This window comes from Protopterus annectens, chromosome 13.part0 (assembly GCF_019279795.1).
Source record: "Protopterus annectens isolate FY-2018-M chromosome 13.part0, PAN1.0, whole genome shotgun sequence".
NCBI classification, from domain to species: Eukaryota; Metazoa; Chordata; order Ceratodontiformes; family Protopteridae; genus Protopterus; species Protopterus annectens.
Genome location: NC_056747.1, coordinates 1045365514 through 1045381241, shown reverse-complemented (window position 1 = coordinate 1045381241; position 15728 = coordinate 1045365514). Strand labels below are relative to the sequence as shown.

Sequence of the window (15728 nt, the reverse complement as noted above, 5' to 3'; positions counted from 1 at the left end):
ATAAAAAATGTAAGAGAAAGCTGTAAGAAGTATATACAATGGAATGTTACTTACTGTTTATATTAATAGAGTTAAAAATAAAACATATTATTTACTCTTATTTAGTTCTGATTATTAGTTAAAGCATGACAGATTATTTACAAACAAGCATAAGCAGTATAATCAAGAAAGTATAATTAGAAATAGCATTTGAAGAACTTATAAACTTTTACAAGAAATAAATATGTTATTATTCTATTAATGATATTTTCATTACTGTTCTCTCCTGCCCTCCCCACCCTTTACCCACTACATAATCTAAATAGAATGTCATTGTTTAAACAAAGAAAATAATAAAAGAAGAAGGAAAAAAAGGTAAAGATAAAAAATGTACCAAATTACTAACCTTACTTTTTCCAGAAAGAAAAACAAATCGAGTCACAGCCTGCCATTAAATCCTCAGGCTTTTTGACTGGTTATGAAACAAAACATTTCTTTGCACATAGAGAATAACTTTGATTAAATCTTTTCCAAAATATTTGTGGCTTTCTGGAAATGCAGGAACTATATTCAAAAGATTAATAATGAACTAAAATGATGAGAGAGAAAAAACATATAACAAATCATTTGTTTTTAGTCTCTTCTTCTTCTCTGAAGTCTTCCAGGAAGCTTCAGTTGCCAATCTCTTTAATGAAGAACTAGCCCATTCCATTTCTTCTATTTTATCCAAAATCCTTTTTCTTTGACAAACAGTAAAGCAGAGTCTAAATCATCAAGACCTTAGGACCATCAGGAAGGAAGATTTTAAGCTTGGCAGGAAACAGAAGGTATGTTTTAAACTGTGCTTTTTAAGCTCCCTTATTAGTGGCAGAAAAACTTTTCTTTTAGCAATTACCATGGAAGAATAGTCATTGTCAAAAGCACAGTTGTCTCATTAAACTTAACAGGAGCTTTAGCCCAAGCAGATTTAAGAACCATCTCTTTATCAAAAGATGATAGAAATCTAACTATAACTGATCTAGGATAGTTTTTGTTAGAGTTAGTATTAGCTATAGATCTATGTGCTCTTCGATACCAAAAGAGAATGCTTCTGGTAAATCTAAAGTTTTAGGAGCCATGTTGTTAAAAAGAAGTAATATTGTTACCTTCAATATTTTCTGGCAGTCCAAAAATCCTAATGTTATTGCGCCTAGATCTATTTTCTAGGTCATCCAGCTTTGTTTGTAAATGTGTATTTTGTTTCAGCAGAAACTCAATGTTGATTTCCTGTTCTTGTATTTTATTTTCCATGTCATTCACAGCTTCTTCTATGCCTGTCATCTGGATCTTCTGTTGTTGCAGGTCCATATGTAACAAGTCTATTTGTTTTGTAGTTTTTTCTATGAAAGTGTCTATTTTAGTATCCATTTTATCCATCTTAGCAGTAAGTTGCTGGACTATAATTATCAGAGGCTGAAGTTCTTTCTTGATGCTGGAGTCTTGAGAATTTGTCTTACTGGAACTCATTTCAGACTGATAAACTGACAGGAAAATTTCCAAAGTAATTTCTGACAGGAATATTATTAAGATTTCCTTTCTTTTTTAGATATAGTTCAAGAACTATATAAAACAAACATATTTAGAAAGAAAATTACTTCAAGAATTATTTTTTTAAGTAATTAATTCCTGTCAATGTAATGAAATTGGTGGAGCTGAAGAAATCTGCTGCTATCCTGTGTTCATCCTTGGCCACGCCGCCATGGAGATTCTTGATATAACTAAAGAAGGCTTTGTGGTTGTTTTTAGTGTCTGCTGCATTTCTGCTTCATAGCTGGTTTTGGAGGTTTTGATGAGGGATCTCAACTTTTTGTTGAGGCTAAAAAGTGAATTTTTCCAGTCTTGGGACTTCACACCATTTTCTGTAACAATTTCTTCCTTCTGTTGTAGAGTTTATTAATGGCAGGGAACCACCAGACTGGCTTCCTTTTTTTGGAGGAGAGCGTCTTGGTTCTGTTGGGTATGGCTAGTTCCATGCATTTATGTACGTGTTTGTACAGTGCACTGGTATATGATTCGGCAGTCATGCATCTATTTTCCATTGGCATGGGTGCTGTGAAGTTAGCCACCTCTGTTTTTAGGAGTCCAAAATCAGCTTTGGAGAAGTTTTTCATGGTGGCTACCTTTGTGGGGGTGCGGGTGAGATGTGGATTTCCATGGTGATTAGTTTGTGGTCGGATCTAACCAGGAAGGAACTGACTATTGGTGCAGAGCAACAGTTGCCCATGTTGGTAATAACCAGGTCAAGGATGTTGCTTCCTCTAGTGGGGGTAAGAATGAGCTAGTCCAGGGCATTGGAACTGATGAATTCCAAGAAGAGTTGGCAGTGCATTGATGCTTGAGTAGTTTTCCCAGTTGATGGAGGGGTAGTTGAAGTTTCCTAGTATGAGAGTGTTGGGTTGGACCTTGAAAGATTCCAGGGTGCTTAGGAATGTGGAGTGAGAGTATAGGGACATGGTTGGGGACCTATAGCAGGCTATTGCAGTCTTACCCAGTGTTAGTTGTACCTGAAGTATCTCAGATGCATTATGCTGGGATACTAGTCTGGAGGTGTGCATATTCTTTATGAACATGGAGACACCACCGCCTTTGGAGTTTCGGTCCATGTTTCCGGGCAGAAAGGTGTGGAATGAGTTATAGCCTGGTAGCACAGGGGTGCTTTCCACCGCTTTAAACAAGGTCTCAGTTATAGCACAAATATCGATGTTCTCTATTTTGAGGAATGCTTCAAGCGAGTGCATCCTGAGATTTAAACTTCTAGCATCGAGCAGTCTGACCCTCAGATTGCATTTATTTATAGCTGTTACAGTGGTAATTTGGTCTTTGAAATACAGCCTGAAAAAGGCACTATAGGGGTGGCAAGAGCCTTAGCCAGTACCCGGAAACCCAGGGGTGAAGGATGCAGGCCATCTCTGGCAAAGCATCGAGGTCCGTCAATCACGTCATCCCAAGCAGACAAATACTGGATCCTCTTAGAATGACACCAGAAACTTAGCCAATTGCTGAAGTCAATCATTTTTGTTTGCACTGCGGTATCATTCTAGGTGATGGTAGGATACTGCTCAGGGCTAGTGTTATACCTGCCTGGGCCACATAATCCGAGAGCTCCACCATGTCTCTTTTCATGTAGTCCAGGGAGGCGCATATCAGGTCATTCACACCCACATGCACAATGACAAAGTCATACTTGTACTTGCTGTGGAGTGACCTGAGTGTGTGTGTTATGTGTCGGATTCTGGCACCTGATAGACAGCTGACTGTTACCTTCTCCTTATTCAATCTACTGAGTGGGACATCCGTGTGCCTCACTATGGCGTCACCTATGATTAGTATACAGGGCAAGGTGTTTAGCCTTATGGGGCTTAGGTTAAGGGGTACATTGTGGAGGTGAGCTATGTGTCCTGTGGTTTGTGCTGTGTTGTGGTAGTAGAGTGTGTTTCTGTCTTGGAGGTCTCTGCTGTTTGGGTAAATTTCTATTGAGTACCTCCGTGAAAGTGGGTGTGTAGTTTGTGTTTTTATGTGAGAGCTGTGATAGTGGGTGATCTGGAGGGCTGTGTGTTCCATATGGTGGGGTGCAGGTGTTGACCACCTCCTCTTGACCAGCTAGTCCGGTCTTGACTGGAGAGTGCATAGCTTCCAATTTGGTGACATAAGTGCATCTCTCACAAGTCTGAGTGTTGGGAGGTAAGAGGAGAGGGCTGTACATGAGGCAGTTGCTACACTGCCTCACAATGCCCAAGTGCACCAGGTCCAATCCACCTACTGCATGTCTCTGGAATGTGGGAAGAAACTAGAGCACCCAGAAGAAACCCATGCAACCCCAGGGGGGGCATGCAAACTCTGTACAGAAGGCACCTTAGCCGAGAATTGAACTGGAGAACCTCTTGCTTTGAGGTGATAATGCTAACTGCTGCACCACTGCGGCCACCCAAGAAGAAGGAGAGACACAATTACAAAAAAAAAAAAAAAACACAAAAAGACTAATTTTTCAGTAAAATTTAACTGTAGTTAAAATTAGACAAGTCTGGAGCACCCCAACTACTTTCACAACAGTTTTCAAGTTAAACTTACCTGTAAAAGAGGAAAGGTAAAGGAACAGTGCTGAAGTGCCACACTGCATGTGCATCGAATACCCAGAATAACGGAGGGAAGTCCAGGAGTTCAAGCAGTGCCAGTAAGTTAAGAAGCACCATAACCACCATACATTTCCGGACATAGGAGAGCTGCTTTCGGTTCCTCATACACCAACACAACCACCACGACAAGTTTATAATACCTGAAACAAAGAACAATAATGGCAGCAGACTAATTAACAGATGCAATTAAAAACTAAATAGTGATCATAATGGAACGAATACTCACTATCCTATGCAGTCAGACATTACTGACAAAGTCCTACAAAACAAAAGTTTCTGTGTACTTGCCCATTTAGTGACTGACAAGGAAAGTACAGTTGAGTACACTTACCATAAATGCAGATGTATTCACTGTTGCAGTCCTAACAAATGGGTTATCCAGCTCCCGGTAGCCCACAGTCGGCCAGAATACCAAAGGTAAGTAAAAATTAAGTCAGCTGCTGTCGGTTGTGAAGGACGTCAGGGCATCCAATACAAAAGGAGGCAGCCGACGGCACTTCCTCAGTCTTTTCTTGCCATAACAATCAGAAGCCCCCAGAAAAAAGGCTAAGCCAAATGCCAATTTGGCAAATAATATCCAATTCAGCCTGTACCTCAGGAAAAAAGAATAGGAGAGGATCAAAAAAGGGGGAATGAGGGAGGGAAACCAGGACTGCAACAGTGAATACACTCGAACATGTATATTTATGGTAAGTGTACACAACTGTACTATGTTCATCGTGTTTCACTGTTGCAGTCCTAACAAATGGGTTGATTACCAAAGCCCAGTGAAAAGGGAGGAGGAACCAACAGAATCAAGGGTTGGAGATAATGCCCTGCAACACAGCAGTGGCAAACCCTGCCCTGGCTCTAGAAAACAGAGGCAAATTATAATGTTTTGTGAAAGTGTGAACAGAAGACCATATGGCAGCCTCCAAAATATCTTTAATAGGGACACCCCTTAGAAAAGCTGCAGAAGTGGAAGCTGCCCTAGCTGAGTGGGTCCTAACCCCTTGAGGAGGAACCTTGCCATAAAAGGAATAACAAAAGTTGATGCAATGTGCAATCCACTTGGAAATGGTTTGCTTAGAAATAGCCTTGCCCTAAGGTCCAGGGGCAAAACTGACCAATAACTGAGCTGAATTCTGAAGGTCTTTAGTCTTGTCCAAGTAAAACCTGAGCTGTCTGTGCACATTAAGAGAATGCAGGATCCTTTCACCTCTATTCCGAGGAATAGGAAAAAAGGAAGGAAGCTGAAGGGACTAATTAAGAGTCAAGCTAGAAACCGCCTTAGGTATAAAGGAGGAACTGGCTCTCAAAGAAACTCTGTCTGTATGGAAAATAATAAGGCTCCACAGCCATCAAAGCCTGCTGCTCCGAAACCCTCCTTGCTGAAGTTATAGCCAAGAGGAAGGCAGTCTTCCAAGAGAGAAACTTTAAATCTGCAGTGGCAGCTGGCTCAAAAGGAGGAAGAGCGAGTTTCTCTAGAACAAAAATTAAGATCCCAGGCTGAAGTAGTTGCCCTTCTGGTAGGTTTTAAGTTGCAAGCACCTCTGAGAAACATTTTCATCAGGGGATGAGAGAAAATGGGTTGTTCAAGAGAACAATGAGCAGAAATGGCTGAAGCATGGAGCTTGATAGAAGAAAAACCACCCTGAAGCAATTCAGCCAGATATTCCAAGACCAGAGGAAGGGTAGGCTGAAGAAGAAGATTACCCTCTAGCCTGCATCCAGTGAGAGAACCGTTTCCATTTGCCAGCGTAGGACTTCCTAGTGCTAGGCCTCCTGGCCTCCCTCAGCACATCAATCACCTGCTAGGAAAGGGAAGAAGATAAGGAAGGAGTCATACTATGAGCCATGCCACCAAATGAAGGGATTGAAGATGAGGATGCAGAATGATTCCCCCTTCCTGAACCAAAGGATCTGGCTTCAGAGGAAGATACCAAAGAGGAAATTAGGAGAAACTGCAAAGCAATGCATACCAATGCTTTCTGGGCCAGTCCAGAGCTATGGGAACAGTCCTTGGTTGTTTGTCCCTGATCTTCAACAACACTCTGGGTAGAAGAGGAAGAGGAGGGAAGGTGTAAATTGATATCAACGTCCAAGGGAAGGACAGAGCATCCACTCTCTAGGCTCTGCTGTGATGCTGTCTGGTGCAAAAGAGAGGCAGAAGATGACTGTCCGGGGAGGAGAAAAGATCCACCTGAGGCATGCCCCAACGTTGAATGATGCTGTAATAAACTGCTCTGTTCAGCTGCCACTCGTGAGGATCCAGGGTTCGCCTGCTCAACTGGTCTGCCAAAACAATGAGCCTTCCTGGAAGGAACTGACCTAGGAGATGCAGGTCCAGGGATGCTGCCATGGACCAAAGATTCATGCTTTGTCTGCACAGGGGGTAAGAGCGAGTTCCTCGCTGCTTGTTGCTGTACCACATATGACTGTGGTGTTGTCTGTTCTGACAAGTAAGGTCCCTGGAGAAAGAAGGTGCTTGAAGGCTAGTAAGGCCTGTTGAACTGCAATCAACTCCTTTAGATTTATGTGCAGGTGCATCTGCTGGGCGTTCCACCATCCCTGTATGCATTTGCCAGCCAGGTGTGGTGTGTTCCCCAGGAGTAGTCCTTTGCGTCTGTAGACAGAACTTGAGCGGCAGGAGGTGTCCAAAAGGGCATGTCCTTGTTCTGTAGACAGGCTGTTGCCCACCACAGAAACTCCATCTGCAGAGATGGAAACAGAGGGATCATCATATCCAGGTCCTGTATGTGTTGACACCAAATGTTCTTGAGGTACCATTGCAATTTCCTCATATGCAGTCTTGCATATAGAATCATGAGAATACAAGATGTCATGAATCCCAGAGCTTGCAGACTCGCTCTCAGGAACGTAATCTCCTTGGATGGTACTATTTTTGATTTTTCCTCGTTCAGAGTGTAACCCAGGGAAGAAAGAAGAGTCTTTACGAATTCCAGATCCTTTAGTAACTGCTCCTGATAACTTGCTTGGATCAGACAGTCATCCAAGTATGGGTAAATCTGAATTTTCTTCTGTCTGCAAAAAGCAATGACTGTGGCCAGGCACTTTGTGAAGACTCTGGGAGCAGTAGATAAGCCAAAGGACAGCACAGAGAATTGATAATGTTGTTTGCCCACTCTGAAACAAAGGTGCTGCCTGCAACTTTGCCTGATAGGGATGTGCAGATAAGCCTCTTTGCAATCCAAGGTTACCAGCCAGGAATCCTTTTCTAGCATTGGTAGCAACTGATGCAGAGTGAGCATTTTGAACTTTGGAATCACGAGAAATTAGTTCAGAAAGGAAAGATCTAGGATAGGACGCCAGGTGCCTTCATTTTTTGAAACTAGGAAAAGCCTGGAATAAAAGCCCTGGCCTACCTGCTGAGCAGGAAGTGCTTCTATTGCTCCCAAATGAAACAAAGACAAAATTTGTTTTTCTACTTCTGTCTTTTGTTTTGGAGGAACATCTGGGAATCCATGGGGAGCTGGATAGGTGCAGTGTTCCAGGGACACCGTTCTGAGCACCCATTTGTCGTTTGTGATAGAGGCCCAGACATCTGAAAAAGGGGCCAACCTTCCCCTAAAGGACTCTCCAGGCAAACAAGAACAGGCAGAAGTTGTAAAAGGTCATTGAGAGTGCTTTGATTCGGATGCAGGCTTGGAGCTTCCCGCATTAGAAGTGGAAGCCTGCCACCGCCTAGACCTTTGAGGGGTTATTGTCTGCCCCCTAGAAGATTTGTAACCCCTAATCCTGGAACGGTTCTGTCTGCTGGTATCAGGAAAGGTCCAACTCTTGGAAGAGTAATTCCTGCTAAAGTGAGGGGGGGTGAACGTGCAGAAAATCTTTAACAGTTTGCATGGACTTGGCCTTATCCTCCATCTTCTTAAACACCTCCTCAGCTTTGCTGCCAAAAAGATTGTCGTTATGCAAAGGTACATCCAAAAGCTTAGCCTTGACAGGTTTTGGAAGAGGTTGTTCTCGGAGTGAAGCGTGCCTTCTAATAACAGATCCAGTAGCTATAACCCTACTGGAGGCCTCAAGGATGTCAAAACCACAATGCAAGGAAAGCTTATTGACCAGAGTGGCTGAATTCAACAAATCTTGCATGTCTTTACTCTCTGCCAAAAGAGGTACACTTGCAATCTTAGACCCAATAGCCACCAAGGTGTGCTGTATGTACTTCAGCATATGAAAAAGGCAATTGGTAGCCCTAATAGCTAGGGTGGCAGAGGTATAAACTTTCTTGCCCCACCTATCAAGGTTCCTAGATTCCCTGTCCGAAGGAACAGGATTCCTGGCAACAGTGGCCTTAACTCCTTTAGGGCCCTGAGAAATAACCTCTGGATCCGCCAATGGGTTCCTGAATAGAAATAGATGAGAATCACAGACTTTGTTGTACCTGTCAGGTTTCCTGGGAGCAGGGGGGAGTGAGTTAGGAGACAAGGAATTTTCCAGAAAAACATCAACAACAACTTCCAACACAAGGGGAATAAGCCGGAGCCTTATGCTGAGGTAGATCCAAAAACTCCCTAATCCGTTTCTTAGATTTGGGATAATCCTGACTTTCCCATTTAAAATTTTCCCTAAGGGTATTTAAAGTGTCACCAAAAGAGAAATCCTCAGGAGGAGAGGCCGAAGGAATGGACTCTTCTTCATCTAAATCCTCAAAGGGTGAAAAAGTATGAGACAATTCCTCCATCAGCAGAAATGCTGGAAGAATCCGATCCTGAACAAGACAAAACCTCAGGAGAAGCATCCCTACTCCTTTTAGGAGGATGAGGCTGAGAATCCCTAATAAGAGTTAACAAATCATTAGCCATTTTAACCATTTGGGATTGAGGGGAACTAGAAGGAACTGGAGCCTGCCTCTTCACAGGCTTACGAATGGAAGGCTTACCTGCAAGCCTGAAGGACTCTGGAGGCCTGGCAACCGCCGAAGAAGCAGCAGGAGTGGAAGAAAGAAGTTTGCTGTCGGAGCGTAAAGCTGAGGCCTCGGACCCCAGAATAAGCTTACCAGTACTGGCTCCAGCAGAAGAGGCCACCAGCGACATGTCGGAAGACAAACTGGAGGCCGAAGGCCTAAGGGACTCAAGACTCAATCAAGGCCTGCGGTTGTACATCTGCAGACTGCAGGGACTGCGAAAGCATCTCACTGGCTCCCGCCTGACTGACTACCAACTTAACCTCATCCGAGGACTTATCTGAGGCCTGTCTTGGTTTTTGTCCTTACACTTTTTGGAATATCCAAAGCCTGAAAATCGGTGGACGCCATACCAACAAACGTACGCCAAACTCTGAAATGCTTAGCCAAAATCTTAGCCAGATGACGGATAGTACACGGATTAAAGGAGGTACAAAGATTACTATCCAATAGTAATCTTTGTACCTCCTTTAATCCGCGTACTATCCGTCATCTGGCTAAGATTTTGGCTAAGCATTTCAGAGTTTGGCGTACGTTTGTTGGTATGGCGTCCACCGATTTTCAGGCTTTGGATATTCGTGATCAAGACCTAAACAGATAATGCAATAGGAATGAAAATCTCTATGGGGAATCTGCTTTCCACAGGTAATGCAATTATTAACTTTTTCTGACATTCGTTAAGGCAGGAAAAGAGGATCCCCAATGGGGTACTTAGCTGTAGTAGACGTCAACTCTTTGTAGTCGGAAACCAACAAAGTTAAACTGCCGACTGGCACTCGTGCATGAAAAGCTTTTGCTTCAGGCTCCGCGGCAAGTAAGACTGAGGAAGTGACGTTGGCTGGCTCCTTTTGTAATGGACGCCCTGACGTCCTTCACAACCGATGGCAGCCGACGTCATTTTTACTTACCTTTGGTATTTTGGCCGACTGAGGGCTACCGGGAACCGGATAACCCATTTGTTAGGGTTGCAACAGTGAAACATGATGAACATCATCCCTTTCATGTTCTGTCCTACTAAGCAAATGAGATGCAAATTTAAAGGAGTGCATGTGAAGATCTGACATAGTACTTTTACATACAATCAAGGATCAAGGTAGCCTAGTGACACTTCACCGTCTGCCAGGACATTCTCATACCTTCTCTGGCTGCCCTTCTACAATCCATGATCCTGCACAATGTGGCGAAAAATACATATGGACGGCATAAGAAATGGAAGAGTTGCTACCTGTGGTACAGACAGCATTGCTTCTTCTTGCACTGAAGCTACCAGTAGTGATAACTAATCTAATAACTGTAGATTGAGAAGCACTGCCAACTCTTGCGATGTCTGCCAAAGAAGGCCCAATGTCTGGTCCATATTTCATAGCAGTTTCTCTCCCCCTCCTTGGCAGGACGATACCTTGCTATATCAGCATGTCTGTGGTATAAGTACTTTAGCTGCCTGCAACATCCCCAGTTACTTCTTGCTTCTGCCTGCTGTAGGGTTCTCATCTGAAGCCAGAGCTGCAACCACTGAAGTGGCTTATGTCCCAAGGATGGCAGCCCAACCAAAAGAAACCTCTCGTTTGGGTGAAGAGGTGAATTGCTTTAAATGTTTAGACTTAGACTGCTCATTTCCTGACTAGACTTTGATCATTCATTTTAGACAGACAGCACTTTTGTAAATCAACTCCAGACCTCTTAAAGGAATATTCCCCACATTAGTAAACAACTGGAACCAGCTTTTGTACTTTATAACTATCAGTATAGCCAGCCTGGTTGAAATATGCACTCAGAAAATGTAGTAATTGTCTCATGTTTACTGACAACCACTTACTACTTACATCAAGTGTGTGTGTGTGTGTGTGTGTGTGTGTGTGTGTGTGTGTGTGTGTGTATGTGTGTGTGTGAGATGTAGTTATATAATCAGTGCCACAACAGGTAGAACACTCACCTTTGGTGCAGAATGTTATGAGTTCTATTCCCACACTAGGTAGATGGATTACTGACACTGCAGTGCAGAGTAAAGGGGGGAGGGGGTGCTGCACTCCTGTGTGTGTCATTCATTAGATGAGACATTAAACTGAGGTGCCATCTGTTTGAGCTGGTGATAGTTCAGGTCTCATGGCACCTATCGAAAAGAGTAGGGGAAGTTCCCCAATGCCCTGGCCTAATTTCCGCTATTAGTATAAAATACTACCTCAGGTTTCTCCTGAAAAGATGCCACTAACCTTGTGGGCTAATCTGGCCAACAAAGGATAAATAAAAAAAACTAAATAAAATAAATAAATTTAAAGATGACAAAGCTCTCAGATAAAGCAAATACAAACAACAAGCAAGTTGTTAGTGCCAACAAACAGCTCTGACCAAACACACAGGTCAGCATATGCTGAAGCTATTAAAATTAACCTTCCTAAACACAAAGGCGTCCTAAATGTAATCCTTAAAACAAGCACCCTGAGCACCATCAAAAATACACAAAGTAGGCAGCACTTACATGAAACATGCACCCAAGGGTCACACTATCTCAAGTCAAAAGTCAATAAAGCACACCACTGCACAAACTCAATACCCTAGTAAAAGTTGACTCCACAGTGAGACACCACTGAGCCACTCATCAGGCTGCATTAGAGAGGGTCACAGTCAATTACTATCAGGCACCAGGATTTGCTACATCATGCAAGCACTCATGTCCTTGCACCAAAAGTACAAACATGACACAGTCAATGCACATACAGGTGTAAAAGACTTGAGAACTACCTCTCTGGAAAGACATGATGGAGCCCTTGAAATAAGAGTCTGAGGCAGATATGAACCTAGCCTTGAGCAGTATTCTGCCATCACCAAGAATAATGCCACAATATGAACAAAAGATAACAGACTAAAATAACTGGCTTAGCGTCTGGTGTCACTCGGGTGTTGGGGGATACAATACATATTAGCCGAGAGGAGAATACACGCAGTCCGGACTGCTTGCCCACAGATGGCATGCATCTCTCCTCCCAAGGCTTCTGTATATTGGCTGAAACTTTATCCATTCCCATAACGCCTTCTGTAGGCAATGTCAGTCTTCTAAAGCTTCCAAATTAACTAAACAGAATCCAGATATTAAAATATTGCTACCTAATGCTAGGAACCTTATAAAAAAAAATCCACCCTGTAAGGAGTATTGCTTACCCAGGAAAACACTGGTATATGCATTGTCACAGAGATCTGGTTCAAGACCACTGAAAGTTCCCCATCAGTGCAGGGGCTTCAATGCACGTAACTCGGACAGGATCACTGCATTACATAACGGCACTACAGACAGAGGTATCTGTATATTCTTTAAAAAATCTCACCTCCAGACTTGTTTGAAAAGATAATGACCTAAAGCTCCTCCACATCCAACTTACTATAAACAAAACCCCTTATCACATCGTAGCTAAATACAACACCCCAGCTATGTCCCCCTTGGCCATACCTCCTTCCTAACCAGTAAGGTGCCATTTGCATTAAGCCAAACACCATTCCCCTAGAAAACTTCAACTATCCCTCCTTAAACTGGGAGATCCACTATTCCTCCATAAACTGGGAGATCTACTATCCCTCCACAAACCGTGAGAGTTATATACAGTGCTCAGATTTCAAGACGTCATCACTATAGACTGTCTAGACCAATATGTCCGCACCCCCAGCCAGGAGCAATAAAATCCTGGACTTGACCCTTACCAATATGGCAGAGGTTTGCCCCTCACCAAATGTAACCTCCTAACTGGTTAAATTGGGTCGGAAGTCAGTCACATTCACCTTAAGACTGAAGCCTGAAGCATACTCAAACACATCCGTACTCGGAGACTATGCAAAGGCTAATGTACTAAAACTAAGTGATGACTTGAAAAATACAAACTTCTTTTCACCTAGGTAATCTCACTGCTATGCAGAAATTTATTTACTTACTTTATTTAATTTTATTTACAAAATAGAGCAGTGATCAAATATGACCATTTGTAGGCTCAGCCATTTTACATGCACACTGATCAACACCTTAATTTCAGCTCTCTCAGTGTGAAAAGAGGAACTGAGAAAAGGGAGCCAATGAAATTGTCATTTTGGGCAAACTTCAGTTACTGGCTGGTAAGTACACTGTGTGGATATCAGAAAGAAGAAATTATTAAGTAAACCAGAAAGAAAATAAACCAGAAAAGGTCTGGGAAAATTCCTGTAGCTGTTCAGCAAAAAGCAGTTCAAGCTTTAGTACAAGAGATAGCTTTCAGTAATTTAGACAAGAAAAAAATAAACAAAGTATTCAGAAGTGATAAAAATAAATAAAACATTGAAGAGTTGTGTCAACTCAAATAATAAAAGGCTGGAAAAAATTAAGAAGCTTTAACTGGAATTCAAATGAACTGACAGAACTGAAAAAAAAGGCTGAAATGAGGAAAATGGTGGTCGAGTATCAGGCTTTTTAAGACTGGTTTCAAAAAATGGTAGTGTTAGAAGATGAAGCACACACAGAAAACTTGAGATTTTCTGCTGTATAAGAGAAACTGGAAAGAACAGAGTGTGTTTATTTTATGAAAGCATAAGTAAGCAAATGGACTGGTAATTCACAACAAGATAACTGAAAGAGCACACTGAGTGTATGCTCCAAATCTAGCCATGACCTCTATTAGTAAAGATACAAATCACACCATCAGAAATAGTTGATCCTGACAAAACTAGCACAAAAGAAAAGTATTAACAATTGGAGATGGCAGAGTATTTGTGGAAACTGGATTTTTCACCGTACACCAAACAGAAGATAAGGAAATTTATCCCAGCAATCAGGGAATGTTGAGAGGCAGTTGTGAAATTCAAACTGTTGCAATCAGCTGTCTTCAAACATTTTTTCCAGCAGGATTAAATATTTTTTTTGGATGCAAAACAGGCTAAGAAGGAAATTAAAAGTTCATCCAACAAAAGGTGAGCCAGGAAACAGAAGGGGATTCTGTTTCTAGTTCTTCGGAGAATAAAGCTCATAGAGAAACATTGCTAGTGAAACCTAAAAGGAAAATGCTTCAGAGTCAAAAAAGCACAGGAGTTGACTAGAAGAATTAGGAGTTCCTTGGGCTTGCACCAGACGAAGATGATCAGGAAAACCAGACATACTGGAATTAGTAAATAAATATGAGACTACAAAGCAGTCACATATGGCTTTGCCAGAAAAAGTGGCTGATAAAGACTGGAATTTTGTTGACTTTCTTAAATTTATGGGTGGACTGTAAAGCACACACCTCACTTTAATGTTTAGAAGGATACTAGATACTAAATGAAAAAGAATTAACTGTAAGTAAAACAAATGTTGCACTTAGTGGTATTATTTCATGATATATAAACTGATGCTATATTGTACAGCAGTTATAGGGTTCAGCCAGGGATATTTTAAATGTGGTGGGATCTTTTCAGTGACTGCTCTACATGTTAAGGATCTACATGTTAAGGATGTTAAAGTGAACAAGTGTTTTTTCTCAGTTGTAAGAAACATACATTTTACACTATAACAAGATAAGAAAGACTGGAGAGAAGCAGATCTAGGTTAATATAATGTTGTGATCTTGGGATGTTGAGGTGGGGTCTAAAGGTGCACAGATTATATTATATGTAGGGTTAAGATAATTTACCTTGTTTTTATAGTGGTGGATGTCTAGATTAATGTTACTGGCTTAAGCTATAAACATGTTTTATCACAAGCAAATGGGCTTCAAAAACAAGACAAAATTATGAAAGTCATGAAAAAGACTAACTTTCCTGCATCTGTAAAGATATTGGCTTGTTGTCTTTCCATTCTCATCAGTGGAAGACATGACATCTGCCGCTGACGGCAGGTAGCGAAGAGAATTTTGTATGCTGTGTTTTGAATGAAATTTACAAAGATTCTTTCATGCATCTGCAGGGTTGTTAGTTGCTTTTTGCCTCATTGTTGACTACTTTTACACGGAGTCAAGCTGTCTGCAGAAGAAAGCAATTAATCTTGAGAATTCTAAACATTCTTTCCTAAGAGAAATGTAAAATTTAAGGTGTAACGGCAAGCAGTTCAGTAAAGAAAAATCTGAAATTAAGGGAAGTAAATAAGAGACTGCATCCTCCACAGCAGCCTTAACACTTTATTGTATTTAATCTAACAAAAAAGTTACTACTGCACTTTTTTCTTAAGGCTAGGAGGTAATGTTTTCTGAAAGCATGAGAACAGCTCTTCACATACAGAAGAAAACAGAGCTAAGAAAATGGTGTAAGTGGGACCACGGGCTATAACATGCACTTTAGCATGGGTAAAGTACAGTTTTGTACCTACCATAAATGTAGATGTCCGAACTGGATAGCATCTGCAGTCATAACAAGTGGGTTGTCCTGTCGTCAGGCAGCCCTGCAGTCGGCCGGATTCCAAAGTCCGGGTCCGGCTTCGGCTGATGTCGCACTCCACCCGACGTCATCTCTGTTGGTCTTCGGGTATAAAAGCATCAGCCGACGCCATTTTCCTCAGTGTTTCTTGCCCCAGATGCCAGTAGCCCTCTTGCAGGCTAAAATTTGGATAGATGCCAATGTTTCCAAATAGATAGAGGTAAACACAAAAATAAGCATATATGTACATATATACAAACAAATACACCATGAAAGACTCCCCCCCAACAGCTAGCTATTAGGAGGGTAAACACCCTAGGAGTACCACA

General features: G+C 41.9%; 1 protein-coding gene across 1 annotated transcript in view; it reads right to left on the bottom strand.

Annotated features, from left to right (window-relative positions):
- The window catches only part of PGAP3 (post-GPI attachment to proteins phospholipase 3), a 571410-nt gene that overhangs the window by 59872 nt on the left and 495810 nt on the right, over window positions 1-15728 (bottom strand). Inside the window, exon 7 of the mRNA XM_044055039.1 lies at window positions 4087-4291. Coding sequence (XP_043910974.1) covers window positions 4087-4291 — 205 coding nt within the window. The remainder of the gene's footprint in view (window positions 1-4086; window positions 4292-15728) is intronic.